At 45.0% G+C, this 27,166-nt stretch overlaps 1 protein-coding gene across 2 annotated transcripts; it reads left to right on the top strand.

Moving 5' to 3' along the window:
- The first annotated feature begins 1,919 nt into the window (after nt 1-1,919).
- On the top strand, nt 1,920-24,073 carry CLDN18 (claudin 18). 2 transcript variants are annotated; one of them, XM_067737215.1, is made up of 5 exons: nt 1,920-2,139; nt 19,651-19,815; nt 20,435-20,552; nt 22,560-22,670; nt 23,664-24,073. In XM_067737215.1, the coding sequence occupies exons 1-5, from the start codon at nt 1,920-1,922 to the stop codon at nt 23,833-23,835; spliced, it is 786 nt and encodes a 261-aa protein (XP_067593316.1). In that variant the 3' UTR covers nt 23,836-24,073. The 2 variants fall into 2 exon arrangements, with proteins under 2 accessions (XP_067593316.1, XP_067593315.1); XM_067737214.1 differs by lacking the exon at nt 1,920-2,139 and adding an exon at nt 11,400-11,696.
- Nucleotides 24,074-27,166: the final 3,093 nt, after the last annotated feature.

Raw genomic sequence — 27,166 nt, 5'->3', positions numbered from 1 at the left:
AGCTCCACATGTAATACCTAGCATTTCACATGCATTATCACATTGAAGCTACAAAACAATCCAGGGAGATAATCACTCTTATTATCTCATTTTACAGATGAAGACAACGAGACTCAGAGAGGTTAAGCGATTTAGCTGTTGTCTCACACAGCTAGTGCCGTGAGGGTGAACCCAGGCTGCTGACTCCAGAGCCCAGGACCGTCCTGCTTCTTCCCTCTGCCATCTTCCCTCCCCCATGGTCTCTGGGCTGAAGGTGGAGTCAGTGCCACAGAAGCTGCAAACAGCTTGACCACAGTCACTACTCAGTTCCATCACATAACTAGTCGATTATTTGCAGATTCATATTTGACAGTTCACCTATTCACTAGAATGTACTTTAATCAGTGCTCAAGGTGCTTCCTCAGTGGTCACCCGACATGTGCGTATGCAGACGGCAAGATATATTGGGCGGTGGGAGGTACATGTTCCCAGGTGATGCGAAACAAGCAAGGTTTTGCCTTCTTGTTTCAGCTCATCCTGTAAACAAATGCCTCTCTCGCAGTATTTTAGTGCCATGTTTTTCACGTCTTTGTGCTTTTATTTGGTGATTTCTCTATTTAAAATGGCCCCGGGCTTCCGGTGGCACAGTGGTTGAGAATCTGCCTGCTAATGCAGGGGACACGGGTTCGAGCCCTGGTCTGGGAGGATCCCACATGCCGCGGAGCAACTAGGCCCGTGAGCCACAACTGCTGAGCCTGCGCGTCTGGAGCCTGTGCTCCGCAGCAGGAGAGGCCGCGATAGTGAGAGGCCCGCGCACCGCAATGAGGAGTGGCCCCCGCTTGCCACAAGTAGAGAAAGACTTCACATAGAAACGAAGCCCCAACACAGCCAAAAATAAATAAATTTTAAAAAAATACTACTCATCAATGTCCAATGGATCCATTAAATTGGATGAATTCTAAAATGAAAAATTAAAAAATAAAAATGGCCCCAAGCATAGTGCTTGAAGTGCTGGTTAGTGGTCCTAAGGCGGGAAGGCTGGGATGCGCCTTACAGAGAAAAGGATGCGTTAGACGAGCTTCAGGCGTGAGTTCTAGTGCGGATGGCCACGAGCTCAATGTTAATGAATCAACGATGTAAATTAGGTGTCTTTAGGCAGAAACCCATATATAACAAGGTTATGTATTGATCGGTTGATGGAAATGTGACCCGAGGCTCACAGGAACAGAACCCTGTATCCTCTCAGGAGCAACGATTCGGTATTCGCTAATTCAGTGTTCCCGGAAACCTTACAGAACGTTAGCAACGTGCTTAAGGAGAATCGGCTGTATTTCATCCTGCCTCATAACCTGCCTTACCTAGGTTTTTAACTGAAGTGGCAGCAGTACCTTGGGAGAGCCACAAGGATGAAGCCCTTTCACCTCCAAGTATTTTTTTTAATTGAAGTATAGTTGATTTACAATGTTGTGTTAATTACTGCTGTACCACAAAGTGATTCAGTTATATGTGTCTAGCTATCTATACATATATGTGTACATCTCCAAGTGTTTTGACATCTCCAAGTGTGTTGTGACTTAGCCACTAGGAGCCCTGCCTGGCCAGCCTGTGGGTCTTGTAGGCATTGCCCTCTGTTCCTGCTTTACTCTCCACAGACGGGAGCCTGGCTAATCAGAAAACTCCCTCAAAAGGTAAACAGTGAGTAGAGTGTACATATGGTGGAAAACAAATGGCTCTTGGTACCATGTTATGGAAATTATCTCACTCAGGTAGATAAAGGAGCAGGGTGAGCCCAGGTGGCACTGTTGAATCCCCTCCTTACACGGCCCATTCGTGACGTGTGTGCCAGCCTCTCTGAGAAAACTCCATCCCTACACTCAGTGCTCTCAGAACTGGACTGGCCTCCTGCTGAGTGGCGCTCTGTGTCAACTCTGCATCCCACCATGTCCGTGACCGCCTGCCAGGGCTTGGGGTTTGTGATTTCACTGCTTGGGGTTGCGGGCATCATTGCCGCCACCTGCATGGACCAGTGGAGCACCCAGGATCTGTACAACAACCCGGTGACAGCTGTATTCAACTACCAAGGGCTGTGGCGCTCCTGTGTCCGAGAGAGCTCTGGGTTCACCGAGTGCCGGGGCTACTTCACCCTGCTGGGGCTGCCAGGTAAGGGCTGGTACCTGGCAGGATGTGGGGGAAGACAGAGGTGGACAGGAGACAGTGGCCTCTGTCTGGCGCACCACAGAAGGACCACGGGGGAGGGAGAAGCAAAAGCCTCCACCACCAAGGTAGGAACAGGAGTGCAGGAAAATTAGGGAGAGGAGCTTCCTAGAGCTGGTAGGGCTCCTGTATCCCTAACTGGATGGTACCCAGTTCTCCCCATTGGGCACATTTTTAAATAACTCCTATGCAAGCAATAGCATTGTCTCAATCACCAACAGGAAGAGGACTCAGGAGGCCCAGATCATAGCCACTTCCTTCCTTTAGCCCTAGAGATCTCCCCTCCCTGAGTTGGGGACTGTGAATCTCCTGAACGGAGTTCCATCTCCAGCCCCCCCTGTGCCTGGTCCCAGCTTCCAGGGGACACCTCAGCATGTAGCAGCAACAGAAAGGGAGCAGAGGAAAGGGACAGAGAAAAAGAACTGGGTGCTGCATTTCTCAGGGACGGAGGCGCCAGATACGCCCCTTCTCTGAGTCTCCCGACCTCCAGAACATATTGCTCACATGGAACCAGCTTCAGGGCACTCTCTGCACAGAGGACCCTTGTAGAAAGTGCACTCCACTGTGCGGGGCAAAGGGGTGTGGGTGTGATGTCCAGACTGGCATATTAGCCACACAAGGATTTGTTTTCAAGGATTTGTAGATGGGTCATGTTAACTTGAAGAAATTCAAGTCTCAAGAGTAGAGAATGTTAAAAGTATCTTTCACTCAGGTAACAGAGTAAGACAATGAATACACGTGTCATTTTTATTTCTTAGTTCTTTTTTCCTTCCATAAATATACATCAAAATTTTCCTTCCATAAATATACATCAATTCCATAAATATACTTTTTCCTTCCATAAGTATATATACATCAAATATACTCTCTCTGGAGAGAGGCATTTCCTAAGGTGGACACAGTAAAGAGGGTCAGAAATAGAACTAGGGCTTCTCCTGCAGGAATTCCCCATTTGGCTGCAGGGTCAAGACTTAGACCCACACAGAAGGTAAGAGGTAAAGACTCAGTGACGCAGTGACTCAGTCTTTTATACATTCCACACCTATGGATGGAGAGCTCACTACGACCTCAGGATTCTGTGGGCCTGGCGCCCCCCCCCCCCAAAATGTGAAAGTGCTCTGCGGGCTGGGTATGACAAGGTGACAACGAAGGAGGACAGAAGGCCGGTGCTGCAGTAGATGAGATGAAGATGACCTGCTCAGGAAGAGACCCACCGAGAAGGAAATCCCACAAGTGACCCTTGAAAGGTAGTTAAGAGTTAGAGGGGCAGCATCCCAGGAGGAAAAACAGCATGGGAAAAGGCATGGGGGTGCTTCCACCCAAGTCTGACTTGCGAGAAAATGAAGGAATGACCTTGGCTGGAGAAGAGGGTTTTTACGGAGATGATGATGAAGAGCATCGAATGCCAAGCTAAGAGATGAAGGGCCTGGGTACAAACAGGAGAATGTGAACCAGATCCATGGGTGACCAGCTGCCAATTCAGTGAGGTCTCCCTCCACCAGGGACTGGAGGAAGGCGAGCCACTCCCACATCCCTATGTCCTACTGACCCCTCCTGAGCTTCGGGGCTAACCATCTGCCCTAGGGATTCTCACTCACCTCAAATGCAAAACGCCCCAAATCTCTCAGAGGTCTGGTCCATGGACCTGTGTCCATGCAGAGCTAGAGGCCACGAAGGAGAGAGTCAGCCTGAGGCTGACCTCTCGTGCACAGAGCGCCCACGTGACATCTGAGGAGTCATACGGCTTCACAAAGGGCAAATAACTATGGCAGACCTGGCACTAGCACTTGAGCCGACAACTGCCTTGCAATATTTTGTGTAATCTCTACAAGTCACCCTGTGAACTTGGTGCTATCACTACCACCTTTTTAGAAACAAGGAAGCTGAGCTGGGGTAACTTGCCCAAAGTCACATGCAAATGGAGCCAAGGCTCAGACCTGCCTGCACCTAAGCCCCAGCTCGCAGCCCTAACTGGTAGCCCCAAGGCTCTCAGACACAAAGCAGGAATTCCCAGTGCAAAGACACCTTTCCTATCCTCCCCCCTTGCCTAAGATTGGGGCTGCAGTCTTGGGGAGTGTCCTGGACTAGCAACAGCTGTCAACAACCCCGGTACTTATTTTGCAGGTTAAGAGAGGGAGACTTAGAAGGGCAAAGTGACTTGCCCACGTGCACAGAGCTAAAACTGAGCCAGACTGAAACTGCTCTAGGGCCTTCTCTTAGAAATTTTGTGTGTGTTCGTATGTGAAGATCCTGCAACTAGATAGTTCAGAGAAGGATTTTTCAAAGAGAATTTTGTAGGAATCGCTTTTAAAAGAAAGAAATTCTTGCAGCCCCTCAATGTTGATTTCAATTATATTCATTTTAGTGTCACTTTAATATAAACACGTATAACAATAAATTTAAATTCCTAATGCATATAAATCTTATACGAGGACCAAAGCCACACTTGCAAGTGTAATGTAAATACCACTAAAACACTAATAAACACAAACGTCAAAATTCATCTGGTGTTAGGTATATTGTTGGTTTTCGTTTGGAGTTTAACAAGACAGAGACAGCCTCAAGTCCGATTTTGTATTTCACCTTTCTCAATGTTTTGCCTTTAGTATTATTAATGCAGATTCTCTATTCACGTGGGTTTGTTTTACAAAATGGTATTAATAAATTCGAGGTACTCACATGTTACACGTAGGCACCACCCCATCAGAGAATCATCCTCTTGAGTCTGTAGTGATGAGGCATCTGTGACTTGCTGCTTTTTGCAATGGTCTTGTTCATTTGAGGTGAGATTGGGATGTGTAACTACTGAATGTGGCTCTAAGGCTATCAACCCAATTATTTATGGAATTGGGGTGGAATAGTTCTCTGCTGTGTATTTACCACCACTAACTGTTGCAATCGGGTTTATGCAAAGACAGGACAGAATATTGACCACCAGGGCACAGTTGTCTGAGCTCATGGTGCCAGTGCCACAAGGTAGGGAGAAATTCCCCTGACTCCATTTCTATTTGAGCTGGAATGAACCCTTTGTTCAAGTAGCAGCTGAGGCTATCACTTCACTGACCCCTGATATAAACATGATCATAGACACCAAAATGAACCCAAACCGTAAGTGGCTAGCCTGAGGATCTGGAACATACTTGTTTTAACTTCCTTTCCATTGCCATGTAATGGCATGTAATGTAAGCACAGAATATTTTAATTTCCATAGAGAAGCTATATACTCCCAAGAACGCAAACACAGATACTCAGGCTCAGAGGGAAGAAGTCAGGCACAGGCAAACCCTCCAGAGAAATCTGAGCCATAGGACTGGCAGCCAACCTTCCTAGGCAAAGTCTTTTCACCAGAACCATCACTGGCAGCCACCCTGTCCTGGGCTGACCGGGTTTGGACAAGGTCTCCTCTTGGCAGGGATAAGGAAAGAAAGGCAAAGCCTCTGGTCCCGCTACACAGGCAGAAATAATAGGAAATAAACAATAACACAAAATAAATGTGTTAATTAATTAAAATTTGAAATTAAAAAAAATTTTTTTTTAATTTTAAAACCCAGTAACACAGAAATCGTGGCGCTAGAAAGAACGTTTATTTGTTCAACAAACATTTATTGAGCACCTACTATGTCCCAAGCTGTCTGCACACGGGGAACATAGATATCAAAAGGCTCACAAATCTAGAAAGAGAGACAGAGGATGAACAAACCATTGCAATGCAAGGTTTCTCAACCTCGGCACTACTGACAGTTTAGGCCACGTAATTCTTTCTTGTAGGGTACTGTTCTGTACATTATAGGCTATTTAGCAGCATCCTTGGCCTCCATCCACTAGATGGGAGTAGCAGCACCTCTCCCTCCCCAGTTGTGACAACAAAGATGTCTCCAGACATTGCCATGTATCCCCTGGGGCAAAAGCAGCCCCAGTTAAGAATCACTGCAATAAAGCATAGTCAGCAGACATGACGGAAGGGAATTCCTAAAGGAACTGACAGCTGAGCTGAGTTACTAACAAGAAGTATGAGTTACCCAGGAAGATAAAGAGGTAAAGAATTTTCCAGAAAGAGAGGAACATCATTGGAAAAGACACAGTGGCATGAGAGAGTGTAGTGTATTAAGAGAATTAAAATAACTTAGACCTCCTTGTGAGGCAACACAATACAATATGTGTTAAACACTTAGGAATAATATCTTTAAATATTAGGCAAGGATCGCTTCTCGGCCTTTTGGCTAAGATCAAGTGTCAATATTAGGCAAGGATAAAGATGAAAAAAGAGGTTTACTAAGAAAATTTTAAATGTCAATTAAATGGAAATATATACTACAGGTTCCTAGATAGGAATATTATAAAGATGTGAATTTGTTCCTAATTAATGTATAATAATAAATAATATAATTAACTAATTACAAAAATAATAAAATGTATTAAGACCTTACCCTGTGCTAGGCATTGGCTCAAGGAATTAGCATATGTTCATTTATATTTTAAATATAATTTACATGGTTGTATAAATTTACATAAATTACCTTACACTTAACTTTAATTTTCACAACAACACTATGAGGTAAGTAGTGGTATTACCTCCATTTTATAGATAAGGAAACTGAAGCACAAAAAGGCTGTAGAATTTGCCCAGTGACACTGTAGTAGTAAGTGGCAGGTGAGAATTCAAACCCAGGAAGAATTTCTGCAGAGCATAAGCTTGTGTGGATAATATTACAAGAATTCTAATCAAAATGCTAGTAAGAGTTTTCCTTTGGGAACTTGACAAAGTGGTTATCTATAAGAAGAAAGTAGATGAAATTAACTTTTAAATGTTTTTTTTAAGAATAATACAAAAGTAAAGAGCTAACTCGGCCAGATATTCAACCAAATTCTAAAGCTGTGATAATTAAAAGGGTGCTTCGGCCCAAAGATGGACAGAAGGTCAATGGAACAAAGTCTAAAATTAGAAAGACATATACGTGAATTTAATATAGATAGAGGAGGTTTTACAAAGCATGGGGAGAGGGAAGGTTATTCAGTGAGTGCTGTAAAAATTATTGATTAACTTTTTTTGAGGGAAAAAAAGAATCATAGACGATAAACCAAAATAGATTCCAGATTAATTAAATGTAAAGATACATAAAATACTTTTAAACTTTCTATAATTCTAATATCATTTCTAAATGGAAATTAAATTCCTAAGCATAGAAAAGAACAGTCATTTTACTACATCATTCAACAGATTTTTATTAAGCACGTATTATTATGCACCATGTACTGTGAACCTATAAATGGAACATATAAATAAAATATAAATGGAATACGCTGTATTTTTTCTAGAACCATGAAAAACACTAAAAAGGAAATAATCGATGTGAAAAGATCTTTTTAGTAATCATAGCAATATATTAAGATCCTTAACAAATAAATAATTCATATAAATTGGTAGAAAAATGCTAAAATTCCAGCAAATAAATGAGGAAGAAGTACAAACTGACAACTCAAGAAAAGGGAAAAACAAAGGCTCCATAAATATTTGTTTAAAAACTATAGTTTCACACTCATTAGTAATCAAAGTAATGCAAATCAAAACAAGTGATCGTGTATAACTTACCAAATTCACAGTGTAGGTAAGGGTACGATGAGGCAAGATCTTTCAAATACTGCTGCTAGGAATAAAATTCATAGAAAAAAAAATCTGCTTCTACATAAGAAAGATTTTTTAAAACCTCACACCCTTTGACATCTTAATTCCTCTCTTAGGAATCTGTCCTAAAAGAGTAATCAGAAATGCTAGCAAAGAGTTATGTGAAAAATGTTCATCATAACATTGTTTTTCATACAAAAAAAAAAAACTGGGGAAGGGATATAATCTAACTATATAAGAATAGATGCTGTTTTAGTGAATAGTAGTACTTCTATTAATGGGATATTAATATACTAAATTAAATATATTAAACAATGTATGCAATCAAGTGAAAAGCACAAAACATGAAATCGTATAATCTCTTAATCATGTAAAAATATATACAGAGAATGGATTAAAAAGAAAGTATGCCAGATATTTTGTCTAGGATTTAAAACTGTAAGATTTTTTTAAATTTTCCCTACTTCTAAATTTTCTATTTTGAGCACCAAAAGGTAGAGTCAGGAATTAAGAATATAAAGTGTGTTAACAGTTTAAAAGAAAAAAATCAATAGATGTATCAATCATTTGTCTTGCTAATAATACTAATTTTACTCCTCCTATATTCCTAGCTATGATATTTTATATTGCTATTTGACCACCATTTTGCCTAATTGCCATAGATGGTGTTATATTAATATTCCTAAAATGAGATAAAGAAAAGGTAGGGGAAATGTTTTCTCCAATGTCAGTAAAATAATACAAGCTCCTGGAAATTTACAACCTGAAATGCCACCACCAGAACCAAATTTAAAGTTGAATATAGGGACGATTCCCCCTAAGAAGTCAGCAAAAATTTTTGCTCTATTTTAAAGGTGATTAAACAAAGTTGTAACAACCTCATTATTGTTAAACACATACCGTGAATTATTACCATTATTATTATATACTATTATAATCAGACCACAAACTATCACTATCATTAGAGATACATTTAATATATTTTAACAAAGCCTGTTGCCATGAACAAGAAAGCCAGATGTTCCTCTGCGGACCCCCATTCACTCTTTGGCAGTGACAGCTAAAGCAGTGGTCCACTCATTTTGGAGCACAGAAAACTCACCAGGAAGTGAAAAATCCCATCTTTCACATGTTTTAAAGCATGTTAGTACTTATTTCATATTTTAAAAAGCGTATAGACTTAGAATTTCTCTCTACTCGTTCAGTATTCTGCCTAGGTAGAGGGAACTTTAGTTTATCCTTTAAACTTAACTTTTCCTTCCTCCAAAAACATAAAGCCACTGTCGCCATTTCAAGCAAGAAAGAAAGCTTAATTCCTTATTACCTGAATAACTTTGTTTTTTCTGTCCTGAAATTTTGCATAAAAACATTTGCATAGGAGAGTGGGTGGGGAAACCTCCATGAATCAGAATAGATAACTATAATAACTTTTTCGTTTTAATGTTTCCATTTTCAATCTACTGTTCTGGTGGTATTGTAGTCAATGTGTGGGGAGGGGGTAGACAGATGTCATAAAATGAACAACTGGAAACCAAACTCTTACAGATCTCTTTGTGGATAAAAAGCCTGCCTCTTAGTTGAAAAAAGAGTAAAATGAGCTCTGTCCACAGACACAGTGGCAGAGTCATTCCTGACTTACTCCAACATTTTCCAGTTGAATCGGTCGATCCCTGTCCACAAGCAGAGAACAGTCACTTCTTCTAGCTGCCTTCTACCTACATTTCAGACTTGGCCTTGTAGCTCAGTTCAGGGGATACAGAGCCACGACTTGACTTTAGTCATGTAACTCTTGCCTGCTCTCGTCTTCTGGGTTTCCTGACTCATTCTTTTTCCTCTACAAACACTGATCACAGAACCTAAAGCAAGGTGTGCGGTTGAGGGGAGCATTGCCTCCATTCAAATCAGAGGGGAGACCTTGCATATTTGCTTTCTGTGTTTACTGGGAATAAAGCCGTGGGAGTGGTGGCTGGGTGCACCCAAGATAACATTGAAATGTCCAGATGCACAGGCCTGTTTCCGGGAGAACCTGTCTGCAGGCTAGAGATTGGGGCATGGGTGTGTGGGGCTGTGTATCAGGGCCCTGACATCCAGATTTGGGGAAAGTCTCATTAAAATGTGTCTGAATTCGGAGGCCAGACACACACCACCTACGGGAAGCAGCAGGTCCATCAGTTCCCTAACATAATTCTAAAATCAAATTATGTAGACAAAACGCCATGGCTGATCTCCAGCCAAGTCTCTCTTTTGTGTGACTATATAATCCTGATATTTTGACCAACTGTAGTGAAAACCGCTTTTGCAAAATGTAGAAGGTGACAGTGTGTGAGACCTGAATGGGCTCTGAAGTGTTCTAGTTTAATCTGTCCATGTTACAGATGAAAAAACTGTGACCCACAGAGGTTGAGCCATTTGTTCCAAATCACGCAGCACACGGCGTGTTAGGGACAGTGTCAGGAGCAGATGCTAGGCCTCTCAGTAACCAGGTCAGGGTCTCTGGCCCAGCCTGCCCTGTTCCCTCCTCCTGGCCTTTGTGGAACTTCCATGTCTGCATGCCACGTGGTCTTCACGTGGTTCTTGCAACAGGAGTGAAAGGGTGAGATGGCCGTCAATACAATGCCCTGCTTCTTCTCATCCCAGTTCCAATATCAGTGGACCGAGAGCCTATCTCTAGGATTTGGCTTCCTGTTCTCAAAAGAGGGGACAACTCTGCCTGCCTCTGCCACTCCATATGGAAACAGAGAAGGAGCCCCAGATTGGAAGTTGAGATGGGAGCTCCACCTTTGTCATCTTTAAAGTAGCTGTGGGGGCTTCCCTGGTGGTACAGTGGTTGAGAGTCCGCCTGCCGATGCAGGGGACACGGGTTCCTGTCCCGGTCCGGGAAGATCCCACATGCCGCGGAGCGGCTGGGCCCGTGAGCCATGGCCGCTGAGCCTGTGCGTCCGGAGCCTGTGCTTCGCAACGGGAGAGCCCACAACAGTGAGAGGCCCGCGTACCGCAAAAAAAAAAAAAAAAAGTAGCTGTGGCTCAAGGCACTTGGGCAAGTTTCTTAACCTGTTTGTAGGTCGCTTGACTCACAGCCCCCCCCCAAAAAAATGGGTGGGAAATAATAATACCTGCCCCACCCATTTCTGTAAGATCAAAATGGAACTGTCAGTGAAACGTGGTTTTAGTCGTGAGGAGAAAATGTTAACATCTGGTGTAAGAGGAGATTCCTGGAGCCTTTTTTTTTTAAGTGAGGTCAGGCGAAGTGGTTTCCTGTGATGAGCAGAGCCTAAAGGAAGGGCTTTTTTTTTTTGGTGGTGGTGCGGGGCGGGGGGGGTGGGGGGGGTGGGGGGGTGGGGGGGTCTCAGCTGCGCTTCTTCCCCAGAGGGTGGTGCCCTCTGGGCAGAGCCCGAGCCAGGATGGGGCGGGGGTGCACTCAGACTGCCTCGCCCTTAAACCAGCTGGGCCTTCGCGGTGCAGCGGGACAAGTGCCTCTTGGGGCTGCTTCCCTAACAAATGAAAAAATAATGCCCTTGAACCAAGAGTGAAACTGAACTATCTAAGGAAAACACTGTGAGCAAACACTAAGGGCTGAGGGAAACCATCTAATCAGAGCAGCTCCCCAGGAGCACAGCAGGACGAAGGAGGCAGCTGGGTGGGAGGACGGTGACCCAAGCCATGTCCACCACCACATGTCAAGTGGTGGGCTTCCTGCTGTCCATGCTGGGCCTGGCCGGCTGCATCACTGCCACGGTGATGGACACGTGGAGCACCCAGGACCTGTACGACAACCCTGTCACCGCCGTGTTCCAGTACGAAGGGCTCTGGCGCAGCTGCGTGCAGCAGAGCTCCGGCTTCACCCAGTGCCGGCCCTACTTCACCATCCTGGGCCTGCCAGGTAGGCGAGGGCACAGGTGAGGCAGGGAAGGGCCTGCTTCTCTCACCGCAGCCAGGAGGGACTGGTGAGATGCGCGCAGGGCATGACCCTTGCAGCACGGGCTTCGGATCGGAGGTGTGAATAAGAGGAGAAGTTGACCCGGTGTCAAAGAGGGCTATAGTCGTAGCGGTGAATATCGGAGACTTCGTACTCAGGTCAAAGGAATTGCTAGTAAGGAAGCAAGTCTTGAAAAGAATGGGTCTATCGTGAGGACAAGCTCATGGTACTAGAATAGACAATGTTTCTCAAGGAGAAAAGTAATCGTGTGCATGTATGTGCATTGCTCTTGCCTGCACACACATGGGAGTAGGTAGGATGGTGAATATTTTCTTCCAGTCCAAAAAGTTTATTGGGAGCTAATATCATTTCATTATCAATTCAATTAATTTTTCCTTTGAAAAGCTGGAGTTCTCTGTAGGTGCCAGAAAGTATACATTGCCATTAAACTATAAATATATTTTCTCTGCATTTGTGTTGAGAGGTTCTGGTCTGCACTCCTAAAAAACAATGCATGTCAAAATATAATTATAGAACTGTAATGATATTATAATAATTTCAGAATATAAGTATAATTATAAATGTGACATCGTTTCACCCCTGAAGATAAAATCAGCTAAATCCCTGTTTCTCATACAGATAATTATTTCAAATAGGAATCACAGGAACTTTGCATTCTAGATATTATGGAAGCTCTACTTGCATTTGTTTTTTAAAGCAAAAAGAAATAAAAGGTCAGGCTGATCAGTGGCTCTAAGGAGCGGCCCAGATGTGAGTTTGGTGAGGAAAGGAAAGCAGGGCTGGGTTTTGCCTCTCTGAAACAAACACTTTGTGGACAGGTAGAGGGGAATAAGTTTGCACAAAACTGTTAGGAGCCTGTGAAGCCCTTGAAATTGAATTGTAAAGAGCAATTCAATTAATTCATCTCCATGTGTAGAAAGAAATAGAAGGTGGGTGGCAGAGTGGAAGAATTGGGGTATTGACTCCATTTTTAGAAGCCACTTGTGTTGCAGGACAGACCCATCCCTGACTGAGACCTGCTTAGAGAATCAAGGGTGGTAGAACCTGGCCGGAGGGAAGGAAACCCTGGAGGAGGGATGATGCTATAGCGCGAGGGCAAAGGTCAGAAGGGAGGAGATGTGAGACCGTGGATTGTTGAGTTGCTAGCTAATTTTAACTATTAAATGAAAAAATAAGATTGACCTTATGTTGAAAATTAAGGCATGACATTCCATGACTTCAGCTCATTAACCCAGGGCCCCATCACCTGTTATCGATCTCTTGCTCATTCTGTATTTTTCTACACATGGGGCTCCCGAATACCCCCACTCCCCTAAATGGCCAGACCCCATCGCTGCCACTCTCATGGTCTTTCCCGTTCTATCGAGGGATCCCATCCTCCCTGAGCCCTCCCAGAACCTCTCCTCATCTCCCCACCTCTCTGCAGAACAAGATCCCCTCCCTCCCTCCCTCCCGCCCAAGGCCGACCTCTCCACCCCGGCTCTGAAGGCCCCACGCCCTCCTGTCTGGCCGTCACCGCTGCTCAGCCCCTCTCCTTTCTGCCTCTTTCATCTTCCCTCCTCTCTTATGCTCATATCCTCCTTTACTGGAAAACCTTCTCTTGATGCGGATCATCGTCAATTTCTGTCTCTCCCCGGCTCACTGACAATCAAATTAAAAGGCTCAATTTTTCTACCACCCCTCACTCTTAACCTCTGGTTTCTATCCTTCATCTCTTTAGAGTGTTTTCTGCTTTGATTGTGACAGAAGGTCGGGCACAATCTTCCAGTCACCAACTTCCAGTTCTCACCTCTCATCTCCCTGGATATTTCAAGACCTAACCAGCTTCCATGGTTCCCCACTCCCAGCTTAATTAGGTGCAGACATGACAGCCTGACACCCACACCCTCCTGCATTGCTCACCTCCCTTCCCTGACCCATCTCTTACCAGCCCTTTGCCCACAGCCTAAGGTTTTCCCTGTCCATTTACTAGGCCTTGGGCTTGGTCCTGGATACCCACTGCCCCTACTGCCCAAATGTCCCCCCCTTACACCCCAACTGCTACCTGCACAAATCTTCCCATATGTGAGGTCCAGCTCAATACCATCTCCTCCCTGAAGCCCCCTCACATCCCCAAATGAAAAAGGATCCCACAGATCTCTGTACCACTCCCGACAACTGCTCACAAATCTGAAACTCTGAAAAGCTCCAGGCAGCCTTCACAGAGGGGGACCCCAGCCCTGCCGGTCTGCATCGGGGAAACAGGATCCCACCAAAATCCAGGAAAGACATTTCTTGGGACTGAGTGTGTGGGAGAGGAGATACTTTAAATCGTTGATCATGTATGGCCTTGGAGAACAGTGTGGATTTAAGAATAGCCAGTCCTCAAGGCAGCAGGAGTGACTACAGTGTCAACTGGCATCCTGAAATATTGTGAATAAGAGGAGATCTTCCCCCCTACCTTGGTCCAGGCCTTTCTCTTCCTCCTCTTCCCAAGTCTTCTTCCATTCCTGCCCTTCACACTCTCTCACCCATGGCTTTCAAATTCTCAACTATATTAATCACCATGTGAGAGGATTCAGGTTTGTACACGGTTAACACAAATCAAAGCCATGTCAGGTTGGAGAGAGATAACTGCTTTTTTTCAAATTGTTTTATTGTTTTAAATTAATTTTTATACAATTTTTAAAGCTTACTTTCCAGTTACAGTTATTATCAAATGTTGGCTACATTCCCCGTGTTGTTCAATACATCCCTGTAGCCTAGATTACACCCGATAGTTTGTATCTCCCACTCCCACACCCCTATATTGCCCCTCCCCCGCTCCCCACTGGTAACCACTAGTTTGTTCTCTATGGAGAGATAACTTCTTTTTAGGGAAGGGGAAGAAACTAAAACTTACTGAGGCTGGTTTAGTTCCATGCTGGGGCCAAGCAGCATCTGATCCTCACAACACTTCTTTGCAAGAAATATCTCTATCCCACTCCAGAGTTGAGGAGACTTGGCTTCCGTGAGGTTAAAAGACTTGCCTAATGACACTCACCTGGTATCATGAAGTCTGCAGGTTTTCATGAGATACCCAGGACCTCCATATCAGTTCCCTGGGATCTCTAGAGAATCAAAGCCTTCCCACCTTGTTCTGAAGGGCTTTCCCTCTGAGGTCTGGCCTTAGACTTCCTTCCTCTGGGATCCCCTCCTTTGGGCTCCTCCACCAGCCATTCCTGCCTTCAATCTGAAGCCAAGCTGTGCCTGAAGATATGGGTCCTCCCCCTCCCACCCCAACAAAGGCCCCATTTCCAGTCTTTGGCACTTTGTGACTTGCGGTCTCATCAGCCCCACCCACACCCCCTAGCCAGCTTAGTGATGTCAGCCACTGGGAACTCTTTCCTCTCAACTCCCCATTCTGAGCACCTCCTCCGAAGCCCTCTTGAGGGCTGTTTTCCCAGATTATTCCTTGCAATTTTATGTCACTGAACAATTAAATGAAAATCCCTAGGGATCAAGGCAAAACATTAACATTTCTTTAGAAGTTTCCCCAGGAGAGGCTAAGGTACAGCCAGGATTGGGAACCACGCCTTGCCTGTCAGTTCATAGCTACTTTGGGGGAATAAGATATATTGCAACGGTGGGGGGTGGGGGGCGGAAACTGAGTTCCCATTTTTCTGTTTGCTTCTGTCAGCCCTGAATCCTGCCCACCTTTCAGGTCTGATAATACGTCTTTGTTCATTGGAAAGAATGCTGTAGTCACACCTTTGGTGCAGGGAATCAGTCTATAGAACCCGTTGACTCACCTGTTATCAGCTGATAAGCCTATGCCCCTTGCTCAGAATATCAAATAAGAGACAGAGAGGCTAAAAGAGAAATCTTACCTCCTTTGGAAGCAGTTCCTCTGGTGACTTATCCATGGAGACGGATTAGTATTCCAGGTGGTAGAATCTTCCAGATGGAAAGGAAGTTCGGGTCACCACCATGCATCCCCATGGTCATTACTAGACATAGGGGGGTTCCAGCAATGAGTAGTGAAGAACATTTCCCCTCGCTTCCTGACAGCTGCCCCCATCACAGCTCCCACCCTCAGAAGAACACCCACAAGGGGTCTCCAAAGCAAGGAAGATCTTGGTTCATCCATCCAGGTCCAGAGTTGTGGCTCTGACAGTGGCCCCGCAAGATTTAAGACAGTGTGTCTTTGCCCAACCACAGGCTAAAAGAAAGTGGTAATCTAACCCTAACCCTAGAAGGAGATTCTAAAAAATAAAAAGGAGCTCAGGGTCAGGGTGGACCCCTGGTTCAAAGCAGGTACCAGTGTTCATCAGAAATCCAGAGATCAAGAGAGAGCAGTAAAGAATGAGGTCTTGTCATGCATACCTGACCCAGCAAAGGCAAGAGGGCATCTGAGAGCCTGAGGCAAAGGCTGTCTTTGCAAAGGCAAAGACAGGCTGGCTACGGCTTCGGTACCCAAAGAATCCTGTGGCACACACAGCAGCAGCTGCTCTCCACATCAGGCAAGCCCGGTGCTTTCACCTCCCACCAGCTGGCATCACCATCCCTTCTAATCCAGCAATGTCAGGGAAGACCACATACTTCAGCCACAGCCATAGCACATACATGGTATGTTTTCAGGAACAAATAGTAGAACCACTCAGTTAAAGAGATTCAGTGACCCCATCCTTGCCAACAGTCCAGGATGAGTAAAATTTTGCATAGAATGAGGAAGGGATATTTTTTATCCTACTTGGTTAATATTGTTTATTTGGCTGGTTGATTGGTTGATTGGTTGGTTGGTTGGTTGGTTGGGTTTTAGTTGTTTTAACCAGATGCCTTGCCAGGTGCTTCTCAAAAGGGATAAAGGATTTTGTTCTCTGAATGGCTTAAGGCTTAAAATATCAGAACAAGAGCAGTTTTTAAAACCTTTAACAGGTTCCTGAGTAGATTTGAAATTCATAAGAGGCCCATGAGGACAAGACGGAAGGAAAGTCAAAGTCCCTTCCTCCTCTCATAGGTCCAGTTTTCTGGTAGCAAAATGCAAAAATAGAAGAGCCCTGAGGGTATTTCCTGAAGTCTGGGGCTGCCCCACAAATGTCCTCTCCACAGCTGTCCTGAACCACAGCCTTAGAGTTTAATTGTGTGTGTGAAAGAGAGCTAGAACCACACGATGAGTGACTGTCAGAAAGGGGTTCTATTATGATTTCTTAGCCAAGGTACTCCCAAGGTGAAAAGAAATTTGAGGTTCAGGATTTCCAGTGAAAATATAATCTTTCCAGGTTGTAAGCTGCTTGAAGACAGAGATTATTTCTCATGAAATTTTATTCTTCCTACAGCATCTGGCAAAGGGCTTTGCAGAGAATTTGAGCTTAAGAATACATGATGGATGAATGAATGGATGAATGAATGAATTCATGGATGAGCGCATGAATCTGTTAATGTTTGACTATGAAAGTATACCAACATGTGCTGGATGAATACACAAAGGTATAAATAAATACACAAGTAGATGTCACATGCCTGCATTTGTTAATGAGGGAATGGATGAGGTGTTTGTTCCCAGTATGTGTGGGGTCAACAAAGCCATTGGGCGAGGCTTTGGAAAACAGAGGTGACACACTAGGGTCCTCTTATATTAAGGAGTGGATCCAGAGGTCACTCTTAAGCCCTCATGAGTTCTTTTCACCTTACTGGGGCCACCGTGGCTCTAGCATCAGGAAACTGCAAGCCCAAGACGCTAATGTTCAGCAATTCTTCTAGGAATGAATGGTCAGATCCTGGAAGATTGGTCCACACCGTACACCAACACATCTACCCCCAGAATAGAGTGGTTAATAGGACCAAGACTGATGATGGATGCTTATAGAAATCTCTTCCCAGCAGGGAAGCAAAGTTAAAAGCAGAAGTTTCTTTAGGGAGAAGAGAATCAGAATTAAGTGAATGGAAGTCAATGGCACAGAACTAGAGTAGCTGGTTACCATTGTCTCACTACCTGATGAGAAAGTTGCCGGGGCCTCCATTCCTCAGACACTGCAGAAGGCTCTTTAATGAACTGTGCATGACCTACCTCTCCTGTTTTCAATATCTTTCATTGATTTCCCATTCTTCCATCATGACAAATTGCTTTATGATACACACGTTAGAGTGAATAAGCAGGCAGCTCCCCTGATATCGGCCATATTTGAGATGAAATCTTCCCTAAGAGACTGGAGAGAATTCCTCCCAGGGCTCCCTTGTCTTGAGAGTCACATTTATAAATAATCTCCTGGGACAGGCAATTCCCTGAGATGACTTTTGGAGAATATTCCTCTATACATTCTTAGCATCCATTTCAGAGGATGACATTTTATGGTCTAGTCTCCAAGTTTGAAGGATACATTCTGTTAGGAGCTTACAGACCCCCATACCTTGCTGGCAGCCAGAACTCTACCTGTTTTTCCAGGATAAAGTATCTCAGAGCAATGTATTGTGATGGGAAAATAACCATTTTGAAACAGTTCCAGGTTTGCCTTTCCCTTGATATGTGTCTTTGGGCAGTTATTTAACCTCTGAGTCTCAATTTTTTCAATCATAAAATAGAGATAATAATACTACCTACATTGCAAGGGAGTTTTTATATGGATTCAATCTCTTAACGTTGAAAAGTCCCTAATAGCTTTCAATTAAATGTAGAAGTTGGCGGGCTTCCCTGGTGGCGCAGTGGTTGAGAGTCTGCCTGCCGATGCAGGGGACACGGGTTCGTGCCCCGGTCCGGGAAGATCCCACATGCCGCGGAGCGGTTGGGCCCGTGAGCCATGGCTGCTGAGCCTGCGCGTCTGGAGCCTGTGCTCCGCAACGGGAGAGGCCACAACAGTAAGAGGCCCGCGTACCGGAAAAAAAAAAGTAGCAGTTGGCTATGACAACTAGAATAGGACAGAGCTCTCTGCTTTGCTTCACATGGTTCTTCAGTTCTGCTCTACCAGAACTACCCACACTAGTGGCCTTTCCCTCTGGAAGACACAAGAACTAATTTATCTTCCTTTTGTAAAATTAATTATGCTTGTGGTGGACATGTTTAATGACTTTCTTTCCCCACTTTGGCATAAGCTCCGTGAGGGCAGAGACCATATCCGACCTGTTACTCACGGTCATCCCCATGCCTACTCATGCAGGCTCAGTAAAAAAACTGTTGGGATGAGTCACTGCACCTTAAGGATGCACTAGAAACCTCTTTGGAAATATCTGGAGGGCAGGCCACTGCAGGCGAGTCCCAGCAGGATGTACAGCTTCCATTGATTCCTGGAAGGGGAACTGCTGATAAACTGTGGTTGTGCTGAAAGGCCTGAGATTGATATAATCGTCAAACCTACAGCTCACCACGACCTTAGTAGTCTCTTTGGGAAGAGGCAACAATACAGTGCCCCTGGTATACCACCTAGTGACCTTGCTTCATTATAGGCTGTGAGTATTGAGCTTTCTGGAAGTGGACACAACCCTATGAAGCACTGAGTTCCTATGGAAAGACTAGAGAAGAAAGATGTTTGGGTTAGAAGTCAAAGCAACACAGTTTTACTATAAGCTCTATCAATAATTTTTCATGGCACCTCAGTCAAGCCATTTCCCCCTTCTTGGACCCCAGGTTATCAAGCTTTAAAATGAGGACATGAAGTAGCTAAATTCCCTTGGCCCTCCCAGCTCCAACAGTTCATAATTTTCTCATTCTATAGACTCCTGCGTGCATGTCTTTCATCAATCAGGGGAGTGTAAGCGATGGTTTTGCGTTTTTCACCATTTCATATCCCCTGAGGATGATAAGGTTCCCAGTTTATGGACTTGCCTTTTCTCAGCAGTTTGGTGCTGGTTGGCTGTAGTTGTTTGGTTGTATTACACCAGAGCCTACTCAATCACGCTGAGGTAGTCTTACTTGTCTGCTTGTGTCTTGCCCCTCGCCCCGCAGCCATGCTGCAGGCAGTGCGAGCCCTGATGATTGTGGGCATCGTCCTGAGCATCATTGGCCTCCTGGTGTCCATCTTCGCCCTCAAGTGCATCCGCATTGGCGGCATGGATGACTCTGCCAAAGCCAAAATGACACTGACCTCCGGGATCATGTTCATCATCTCAGGTAAACAAGGAGCCTGGGGTTCCCTCTCTCACATGCGCATCCAGGAATGTCAAAGCAAAATCATTCTGGCAGAGGACAGGGCTTCTCCCTAGTGAGCGTGGTTTGAACATGGATCAGAGCTTAACACGCTGGGATTCAAGATCTGGGATTAAGGCTCACTTACACTCTACAGAATTATCGTGAGTGCTGGTGTCCCTCTTAGCTGCCACCCTCGCCTCATTATGAGAGATTCTCAACTCTAGGTAGACATGTGACTCAATCCCTAAAGGCATTATTTTGGTGAGACTTTAGAAAATGATTTTAAGGGAAAAGCCCTTGACATCATCAAAGAACCAGGCCCAAAATATTTGTACTACTGACCCCTGGTCCCAAGATGGAAAATCTCTTTCTGCGCACGTACAAATCCTTCCTCAACTGGAGAGATAAAAGAGTGTAGGCACCTAGCACAGGGTCTGACTCACAGTGGGAATTCAATAATCGATGCTTGGATTGACCATCCTGTCATAGGAATAGCATATTCTGCAGCCTGCTCCTCTAAACTCGTTTAAACATACATTGCCTCACAAACAATGTGATCCATTTAAAGCTGACTCCGGAGTTTTCTTTTCCTTGCCCACAGGTCTCTGTGCAATCGCTGGAGTGTCTGTATTTGCCAACATGCTGGTGACTAACTTCTGGATGTCCACAGCTAACATGTACACCAGCATGGGTGGGATGGTACAGACCGTCCAGACCAGGTAACCCCCTGATCTAGTCTCAGTATTCCGTGGTGAACATTGTTGTAAAAATCCGATTAAACACGTATGCCTAATGTGACTGTCAGCGCCTGAAATAGCAAAAATTTATCAGAGGCAACCATGCCATATCATAAATCAACAATGATTTGTAAATTCATAAGCTTCATTTCAGTGAAATATCCTTGGCGATATGACTTGAGGCTGATCTGACATTTGCATTGAAATACAGCGACAGTTCACAGTATTTATCTACCACTCTGACACAGGCCCCATTGTGGTGGCAATGAAACAGGCACTGCTAACCCAAGCCTGTAAATGAGCGTCACCCCCACATCTCCAGTCCATGACGGGAACCCAGCTAGGGACAGGGCAAAGCTGGAATCGAAATGAGGGAGGTGCGGTACAGATGAGAAAAGTAATGTTTCTTCCTTGTACGGCTGCTCTTTCTCTCATTCATTCATTCATTCATTCTACAAATGTATCGAACATACAGGCACTCTTCTGAGGTCTGGGGATAACGACAAGGTCCTCGTTCTCACGGAGGTCACGGTCTAGTGGAGGGAGATGAAACCTCACTGTAATTTGGTGTCGGAAGCAGAGTAGAACTTTTCAAAGATGGAAGAGCAATTCCAATACCTATATTCATTTAGCCACTTCAAAGGGACGTATTTCATAGCAAGAAGCAGCAGCAAATTCCTGAAGGAGAAAGATCTTGTTCTGGGAGAGCAATGTAAATATTATACCTAAGTGACCCGTCATCTCTGGAGTGGATACACTTGGTATTTCTCTAGCAGCACCATCATGGGAGACAGATGAGCGTGAGCATGTGATAAATCCATTACTCTCTGGCTCCCTGGAACTCCACTCGCCACCCATGTTCCTGCTTTATTTCAAGAATAGGAAAAAATGTGATCCCCATAAGCTGCCCTCATCCTCCTTTACCATCCCCTCATGGTCTCTTGACTACAAGGGCTACTTAGAAGCATGTTGATCAACTCGTCCTGGTTTTCCTGGGATTTTCCCAGTTTTAGCACTGATAGTCCCAGATCCTGGGAAACTTCTCTGTCACAGGCACATCAGGATGGTTGGTCACCCTACTTTGAAGAGCTCGCCTTGACCGCAGTATCTGGGTGCCTGGTGTCACTGCCCCTGCCTGAGGAGTCACCCACCTGCCTGGCACCCAGCGCTAATGCCCGCCATCACTCTCTTACACCATCTCCTTAGAACATTCCCGTGTCCCTTGGGCAGGCAACTTCAGAGATTTTGTTCTCAGACAATTCTGTTTTGATGCAATTGAGTCCCATTGGAGGCAACCCTCCAAGGGGAAGGGCACCAGCCTTGGTGGACTGGAATTCAGTGTGGACTGGAACAGAAGCACCATGAGGGTGGGGTCTATGTCCGTTTTGTTCATCTCTTTGTCCCAGTGCCTGGCAGTGCCAGGCACATAGTAGGAGCTCAATAAATACTTGTTGAACAAATGAGTAAAGAAATGAATGAAAGAATGACTGATCTCTTCACATTAGGTCTTTCTAAACTTAATGCTCCTACCGGCATGGATGGTTACCAGGGTTATTGAGTTAGAGATTTATCCACAGTAAGAACCCAAGAGACCAAAATTCCTTCTGAAATAATAACTTGAGACTGATTCCCTAATCTCTCAAACTTCTCTTACCAAACCTTCAAGACACTTCCCTTTGCCAATAGGGAGGGAGGGGGATTTCCTGAGATGTTTCTCTGAAATTAGAAGTTTACAATTAATTCTATGCCTGAGTGATGCTAGGGGCCTAAGAATCCCACAGCTTTCTTGCTGAGTAGCTTCAGTCCCAATTCTATTCTCCAGGACACGTGATTCAGTTGACTGCGACCCAAAGGGCTGTGTTCAGGAGCGGGCTGGGATAGATGTAGAATCCCAAAGTGGGGACAGAGAGGATGGGCATGGCCAGGTTCACTGGGTAGAGCCCGGGGAGTTGAGCCAACCACATTCACAGCCACCGTCTCCCCACCCAGGTACACCTTTGGTGCGGCTCTGTTTGTCGGCTGGGTCGCTGGAGGCCTCACGCTAATTGGGGGCGTGCTGATGTGCATCACGTGCCGGGGCCTGACGCCCGAGGAAACCAAGTGAGTCTCCCCGTCCCAATGCAATCCGATGTTTTATCCGAGTCCATTTTAACATATCATTTGCAGGCAGAATGATCAGTATAGGTACACGGAAGAACTCTACTGACAAGAGGATCGTGAAGCTTATCTTTTACGAGGAGACCTAAACACGAGAACAGGCCTATTTCAGCCTGAGCAGATTTAGAAAGGATGCTATTGAAGGAAAAACCCAGCCCTCTAGGTTCCCCCCCACCCCCGCCCCGACTCCAGTATTCTGTAACTCAATGGTCCTCAGCTGGGAGCAATTTTACCCACCTCCCACCCCCACCCCCCCCTGCGCTGGTCCCCAGGAGATATTGGGCAACATCTGAAGACTCTTGATGGTTACAGCTTTGGGGTGGAAGGGTTGGGTGATCCTGGAATCTGGTGCCAAATATCCTACAGAGCACAGGACAGGCCCCTACAGCAAAGAAGTATCCGTTCCAAAATGTTAGTAGCACCGCCGCTGAGAATGCCTGTTGTGCCTCTGTAACTGGGCCTGGGGCTGGGAGACCTGGATCCCAGTCAGGTGCTCCTGTTCACCAGCCCCGTGACCTCTAGCCAGTCATTTGCCCTCTCTGAGCCTCTGTTACCTCATCCACATACTAAGCAGATTAGGGGAGATGGGTTGCATGTAAATACCTCCCAGCTCACAAATTCTGTGATTCTTTGGCATGACCATGTTCACCTGGACATCATTTCTGGTTCCGCTTCATCTTAATTGATGAACAGAGGGAACTCACTAGTCACTAACCCCCCAGCTCTAATACAAAGCAAGAAATTCTGCTCTACCACAGAGGCTGAAAAGCCAGTGTCCCAAAGCCCAGGGAAGCAACTGTCTCAGTTTGCCGAGGACTAAGGGTTTCCTGGGACACTGGACTTTCAGTGCTAAAAGTCAGACATCCTAGGGAAAATGAGTAGTTTGTCCTCCTACCAAATACATCTATGATCATAGAATATTTCTTTTGCTTTCAGCTACAAAGCCGTCTCTTATCACGCCTCGGGCCACAATGTTGCCTACAGGCCTGGAGGCTTCAAAGCCAGCACTGTCTTTGAGTCCAACACCAAAAACAAGAAGATATACGATGGGGGTGCCCGCACAGAAGATGAGGGACAATCTCATCCTTCCAAGTACGACTACGTGTAGCCCTCCAAGACACCTCGGCAGGAGCAGAAGAAATCCCCCAACTAGAGCTCACCCCAAAACAAGGACATTTTACCTTGATTTCCCATTGCTTTTGACTCACAGTTGGAAGTTAAAAAGCCTTGGTTTCACCTGTGGTGAGGCCAGATGGTCTTGGACACCGGCCTCTGTCTCTAAATGTTCCATCACAAAACAGCTGAGTTAGCAGATGTGTCTTAGAGGCTATAGCCCACATTTTCCAATCCTCTTATTTCTTTTTTTTAACATAACCTTTTTAATCTGATGATAGAATGTGGTTTGAATTCCTATCAATCACTTAGATAATTTAGGCAGACTCTCCCTCCTCCTTCTAGCCAATGGCCCATTGATGATCTATTTCCCAACTCATCCCCCAGAACAATTATGAAAGGAAAAACAGAGTCAATCAAAAGACATCATTTTCTGCTATTCGATTTTTGCCCCTTCCCCCCACCCCCGCCCTAACTTGGCTACTAATAACACCGATTGAAGGAAAGTTAGTAGGGAAAAATATTTATCGTATCTGCAGCTCATTATCTCAGTTTTCTTACACTATGATCTTGAACGTTACTTGGACCGAAGTGATTTCAGTTTGACGAAACCAACCTTTTCCACTTCTGCTAACATCTGCTAATTCTAGCTGGACTCCCCACTGCAGGTCCTCTTTCTGCCACAGGCCAGAAACTGTCCTCAGAGGAATGAGAAAAGAATTTTTTTCTTTTTTCTTTTTTTTTTTTTGGTAATCTAAATATATTTGGTTCTAAATATACTTAGAATAAATAATGTATTAGTGAAATGATATACTGTCTCTGTGAATCAGCCTCACCACTGCACATGAATAGAAGAAAATGAAACAAATAATTGCTCTGATGTTGCATTGTACTTTGTAAAATCACATTTAAGGCCAAATTTCATGAAATGCTCACTGATCCTATTTCTTTCCCTTTGAGGTCTCCTGGGCTCTGATTATAGATGATAGAATCAGTGTAATCCATGTAAAAACCAAATAATGGAACACAGCAGGTCCTAGGAAGTGAGTTGAAACTGGTTCTTTTTTTAAAAAGTGATGAGCCTGAATCTAATATTTCCAAGTGACAGGTGTCCACACTTCCATGGCTGCAGGCCGCTAAGAGTTGAGGGTAGCACTTACTTGGCACTGTGGTCACCTTGTGACACTGAAAGCTGGTCCCTTCACTAAATTCATCTTGAGTGGTTGGACCGTTGGATGTTCGAGAACTCTCTGCAGCCACACGCCTTCCTTGTGTGCATCACTACTGCCAAAAGCCTAACCTCCTTCTTCTAGGCCACCAGAATCCCATCCCAGCACGAGAGCCAGAATAGGCCCCCCCCAGGAAACTGAGGTAAGGCCAATCTCTCAAAACTACCTACTCAGGGAACAGCGCTGGCACTGGGGGAATCTGACCATTGGGTTATTCTTTGGAGGAAAAAAGTCCTCAGGCCAATAGTGCATATGAAAGTGGCCTCCAAGGAGATGGGTGAATATTCATAGGGGTCTTCAGGCTGTAAAGACTACTTGGGCGGGGGGGGGGGGGGGGGGGGGGGGGCGGGGAAACCAGATCATGGCCCATTAAACAGAGAGGACTTGTGTTCACCAAGAATCCAAACAGTAAACCCAGAGACACTTCTCAATGAGACAGCAATGGTTTTAGGCCAAACCACATAAGAGCGCTCATGAAAATCATTGTCTAAGATGGGGTAAAGGATGAACAGATAAAACTAGGATGGACCTGGAAATTATCATACTAAGTGAAATAAGTCAGAGAGAGAAAGACAAATATCATATGATATCGCTTACATGCAGAATCTAAAAAAAAAATGATACCAATGAACTTATTTACAAAACAGAAACAGACTCACAGACTTAGAGAATGAACTTATGGTCACCAGTGGGGAAGGGTAAGAGGGAGGGACAGATTGGAAGTTTGGGATTGACATGCACACACTGCTATGTTTAAATTACATAACCAACAAGGACCTACTGTAAAAAAAAAAAATTAAAATTAAAAAAAAGTCAGCAAGTGCATGCACACACACACACACACACACACACACACACACACACACACACAAAGTGGAGGTTGGGAGGGAGAAAGCTGAGCAATGTAGGACATGGAGATTGTTCAGGGTTCTCAGGGTTTGAGTGGAAGGCCATGAACACAGTGAACTCTCCCCCGCACCACCACCAAGTCCCTAGTCAGGTCTGAGGCCCTGAGGTGTGGCTCAGCTGGGCTTTTAATTAGCACATTCTCTATCCAACACTTAATTGTTTGAAAGCTTCCATGTAGTTAGAGTGCGCTTTGTAAATTTTTTTTGTTGCTGCTCTGTCTTATTGTACATGCACTGAGTATTGACCTCCATGTTTTGTTACTTAAATATTAAAGATACTGTTTTCTCACATTCGAACAGCTTCTGCTCTTTTTTCCTTAGCTTCAGAATGTGGAGGTGGGAGTCTCAGCACCTCAAAGCCGAGTGCATCTCCCTGGGGTGTTTCTGTTTGCAGAATCTCTGTCTTCTCAGCAGCAGCCTGGCTGCCTGGAGGCCAGCCAGGTCTCATCTGGTCCAGTTAGCAGTTTCTGCAACTTGGGAAGCCTGAATAAAAAGGGATTCCCAGAGCTGCCGGGCACGCAGCATGGGATCCAAAAACCAAGTTTAGCCTGTCTGACCCTGAGTGTGCCAGCCTGGAGTGTCTAATGTCATTGGTAAGCCCATGAGCTAGTAAAACAAGAGAGTCAGTGCCTGTCCCGTTGGTGACATCAAGGTCTGGCTTGACCAGCTCCATTAGCCATACTCACTGAGGCTGCATCAGGCTATGGAAACAGCATGCTCTATAGAAGCAGAACATCCCAATCTCAAATCCAGGCCGCACCATTTCCCAGCTGTGTTAGCTTGAACAAAACACTTAACCTTTCAGAATCTCAGTTTCCTTATCTACAGAATAGGTATAATAAGGCTAATGGAATAATGTGAGTAAAGGATCTATTTAAGTGAAAACATCTGACTTAAACAACTTAAGACAACCAGGGCCTTGGCTTGTGTAGCTAGCATGAGGCCAGGATTGGTTTCAGGCACAGAAGGATCAAGGAATATGCTCGAGACCCTACCTTTTTCTGCTCACGTCTCAGTTCTGCTTTCCTCTCAGTTGGTGTGTTTCTCAGGCAGGTTGTTCCCACAGGCTAGCAGGGATGGCTGATCATATTTCCAGGCATAGGCCATCTTTCGGCTCGAGAAACTTGCCAAAAAGGGGGTATCTCTTTCCTGATATCTGTAGGAGAAAAAAATCCTGATAAAACTCATT

This window comes from Pseudorca crassidens, chromosome 5 (genome assembly GCF_039906515.1).
Source record: "Pseudorca crassidens isolate mPseCra1 chromosome 5, mPseCra1.hap1, whole genome shotgun sequence".
Classification (NCBI taxonomy): Eukaryota; Metazoa; Chordata; class Mammalia; order Artiodactyla; family Delphinidae; genus Pseudorca; species Pseudorca crassidens.
This window is presented reverse-complemented; position numbering and strand designations above follow the sequence as displayed.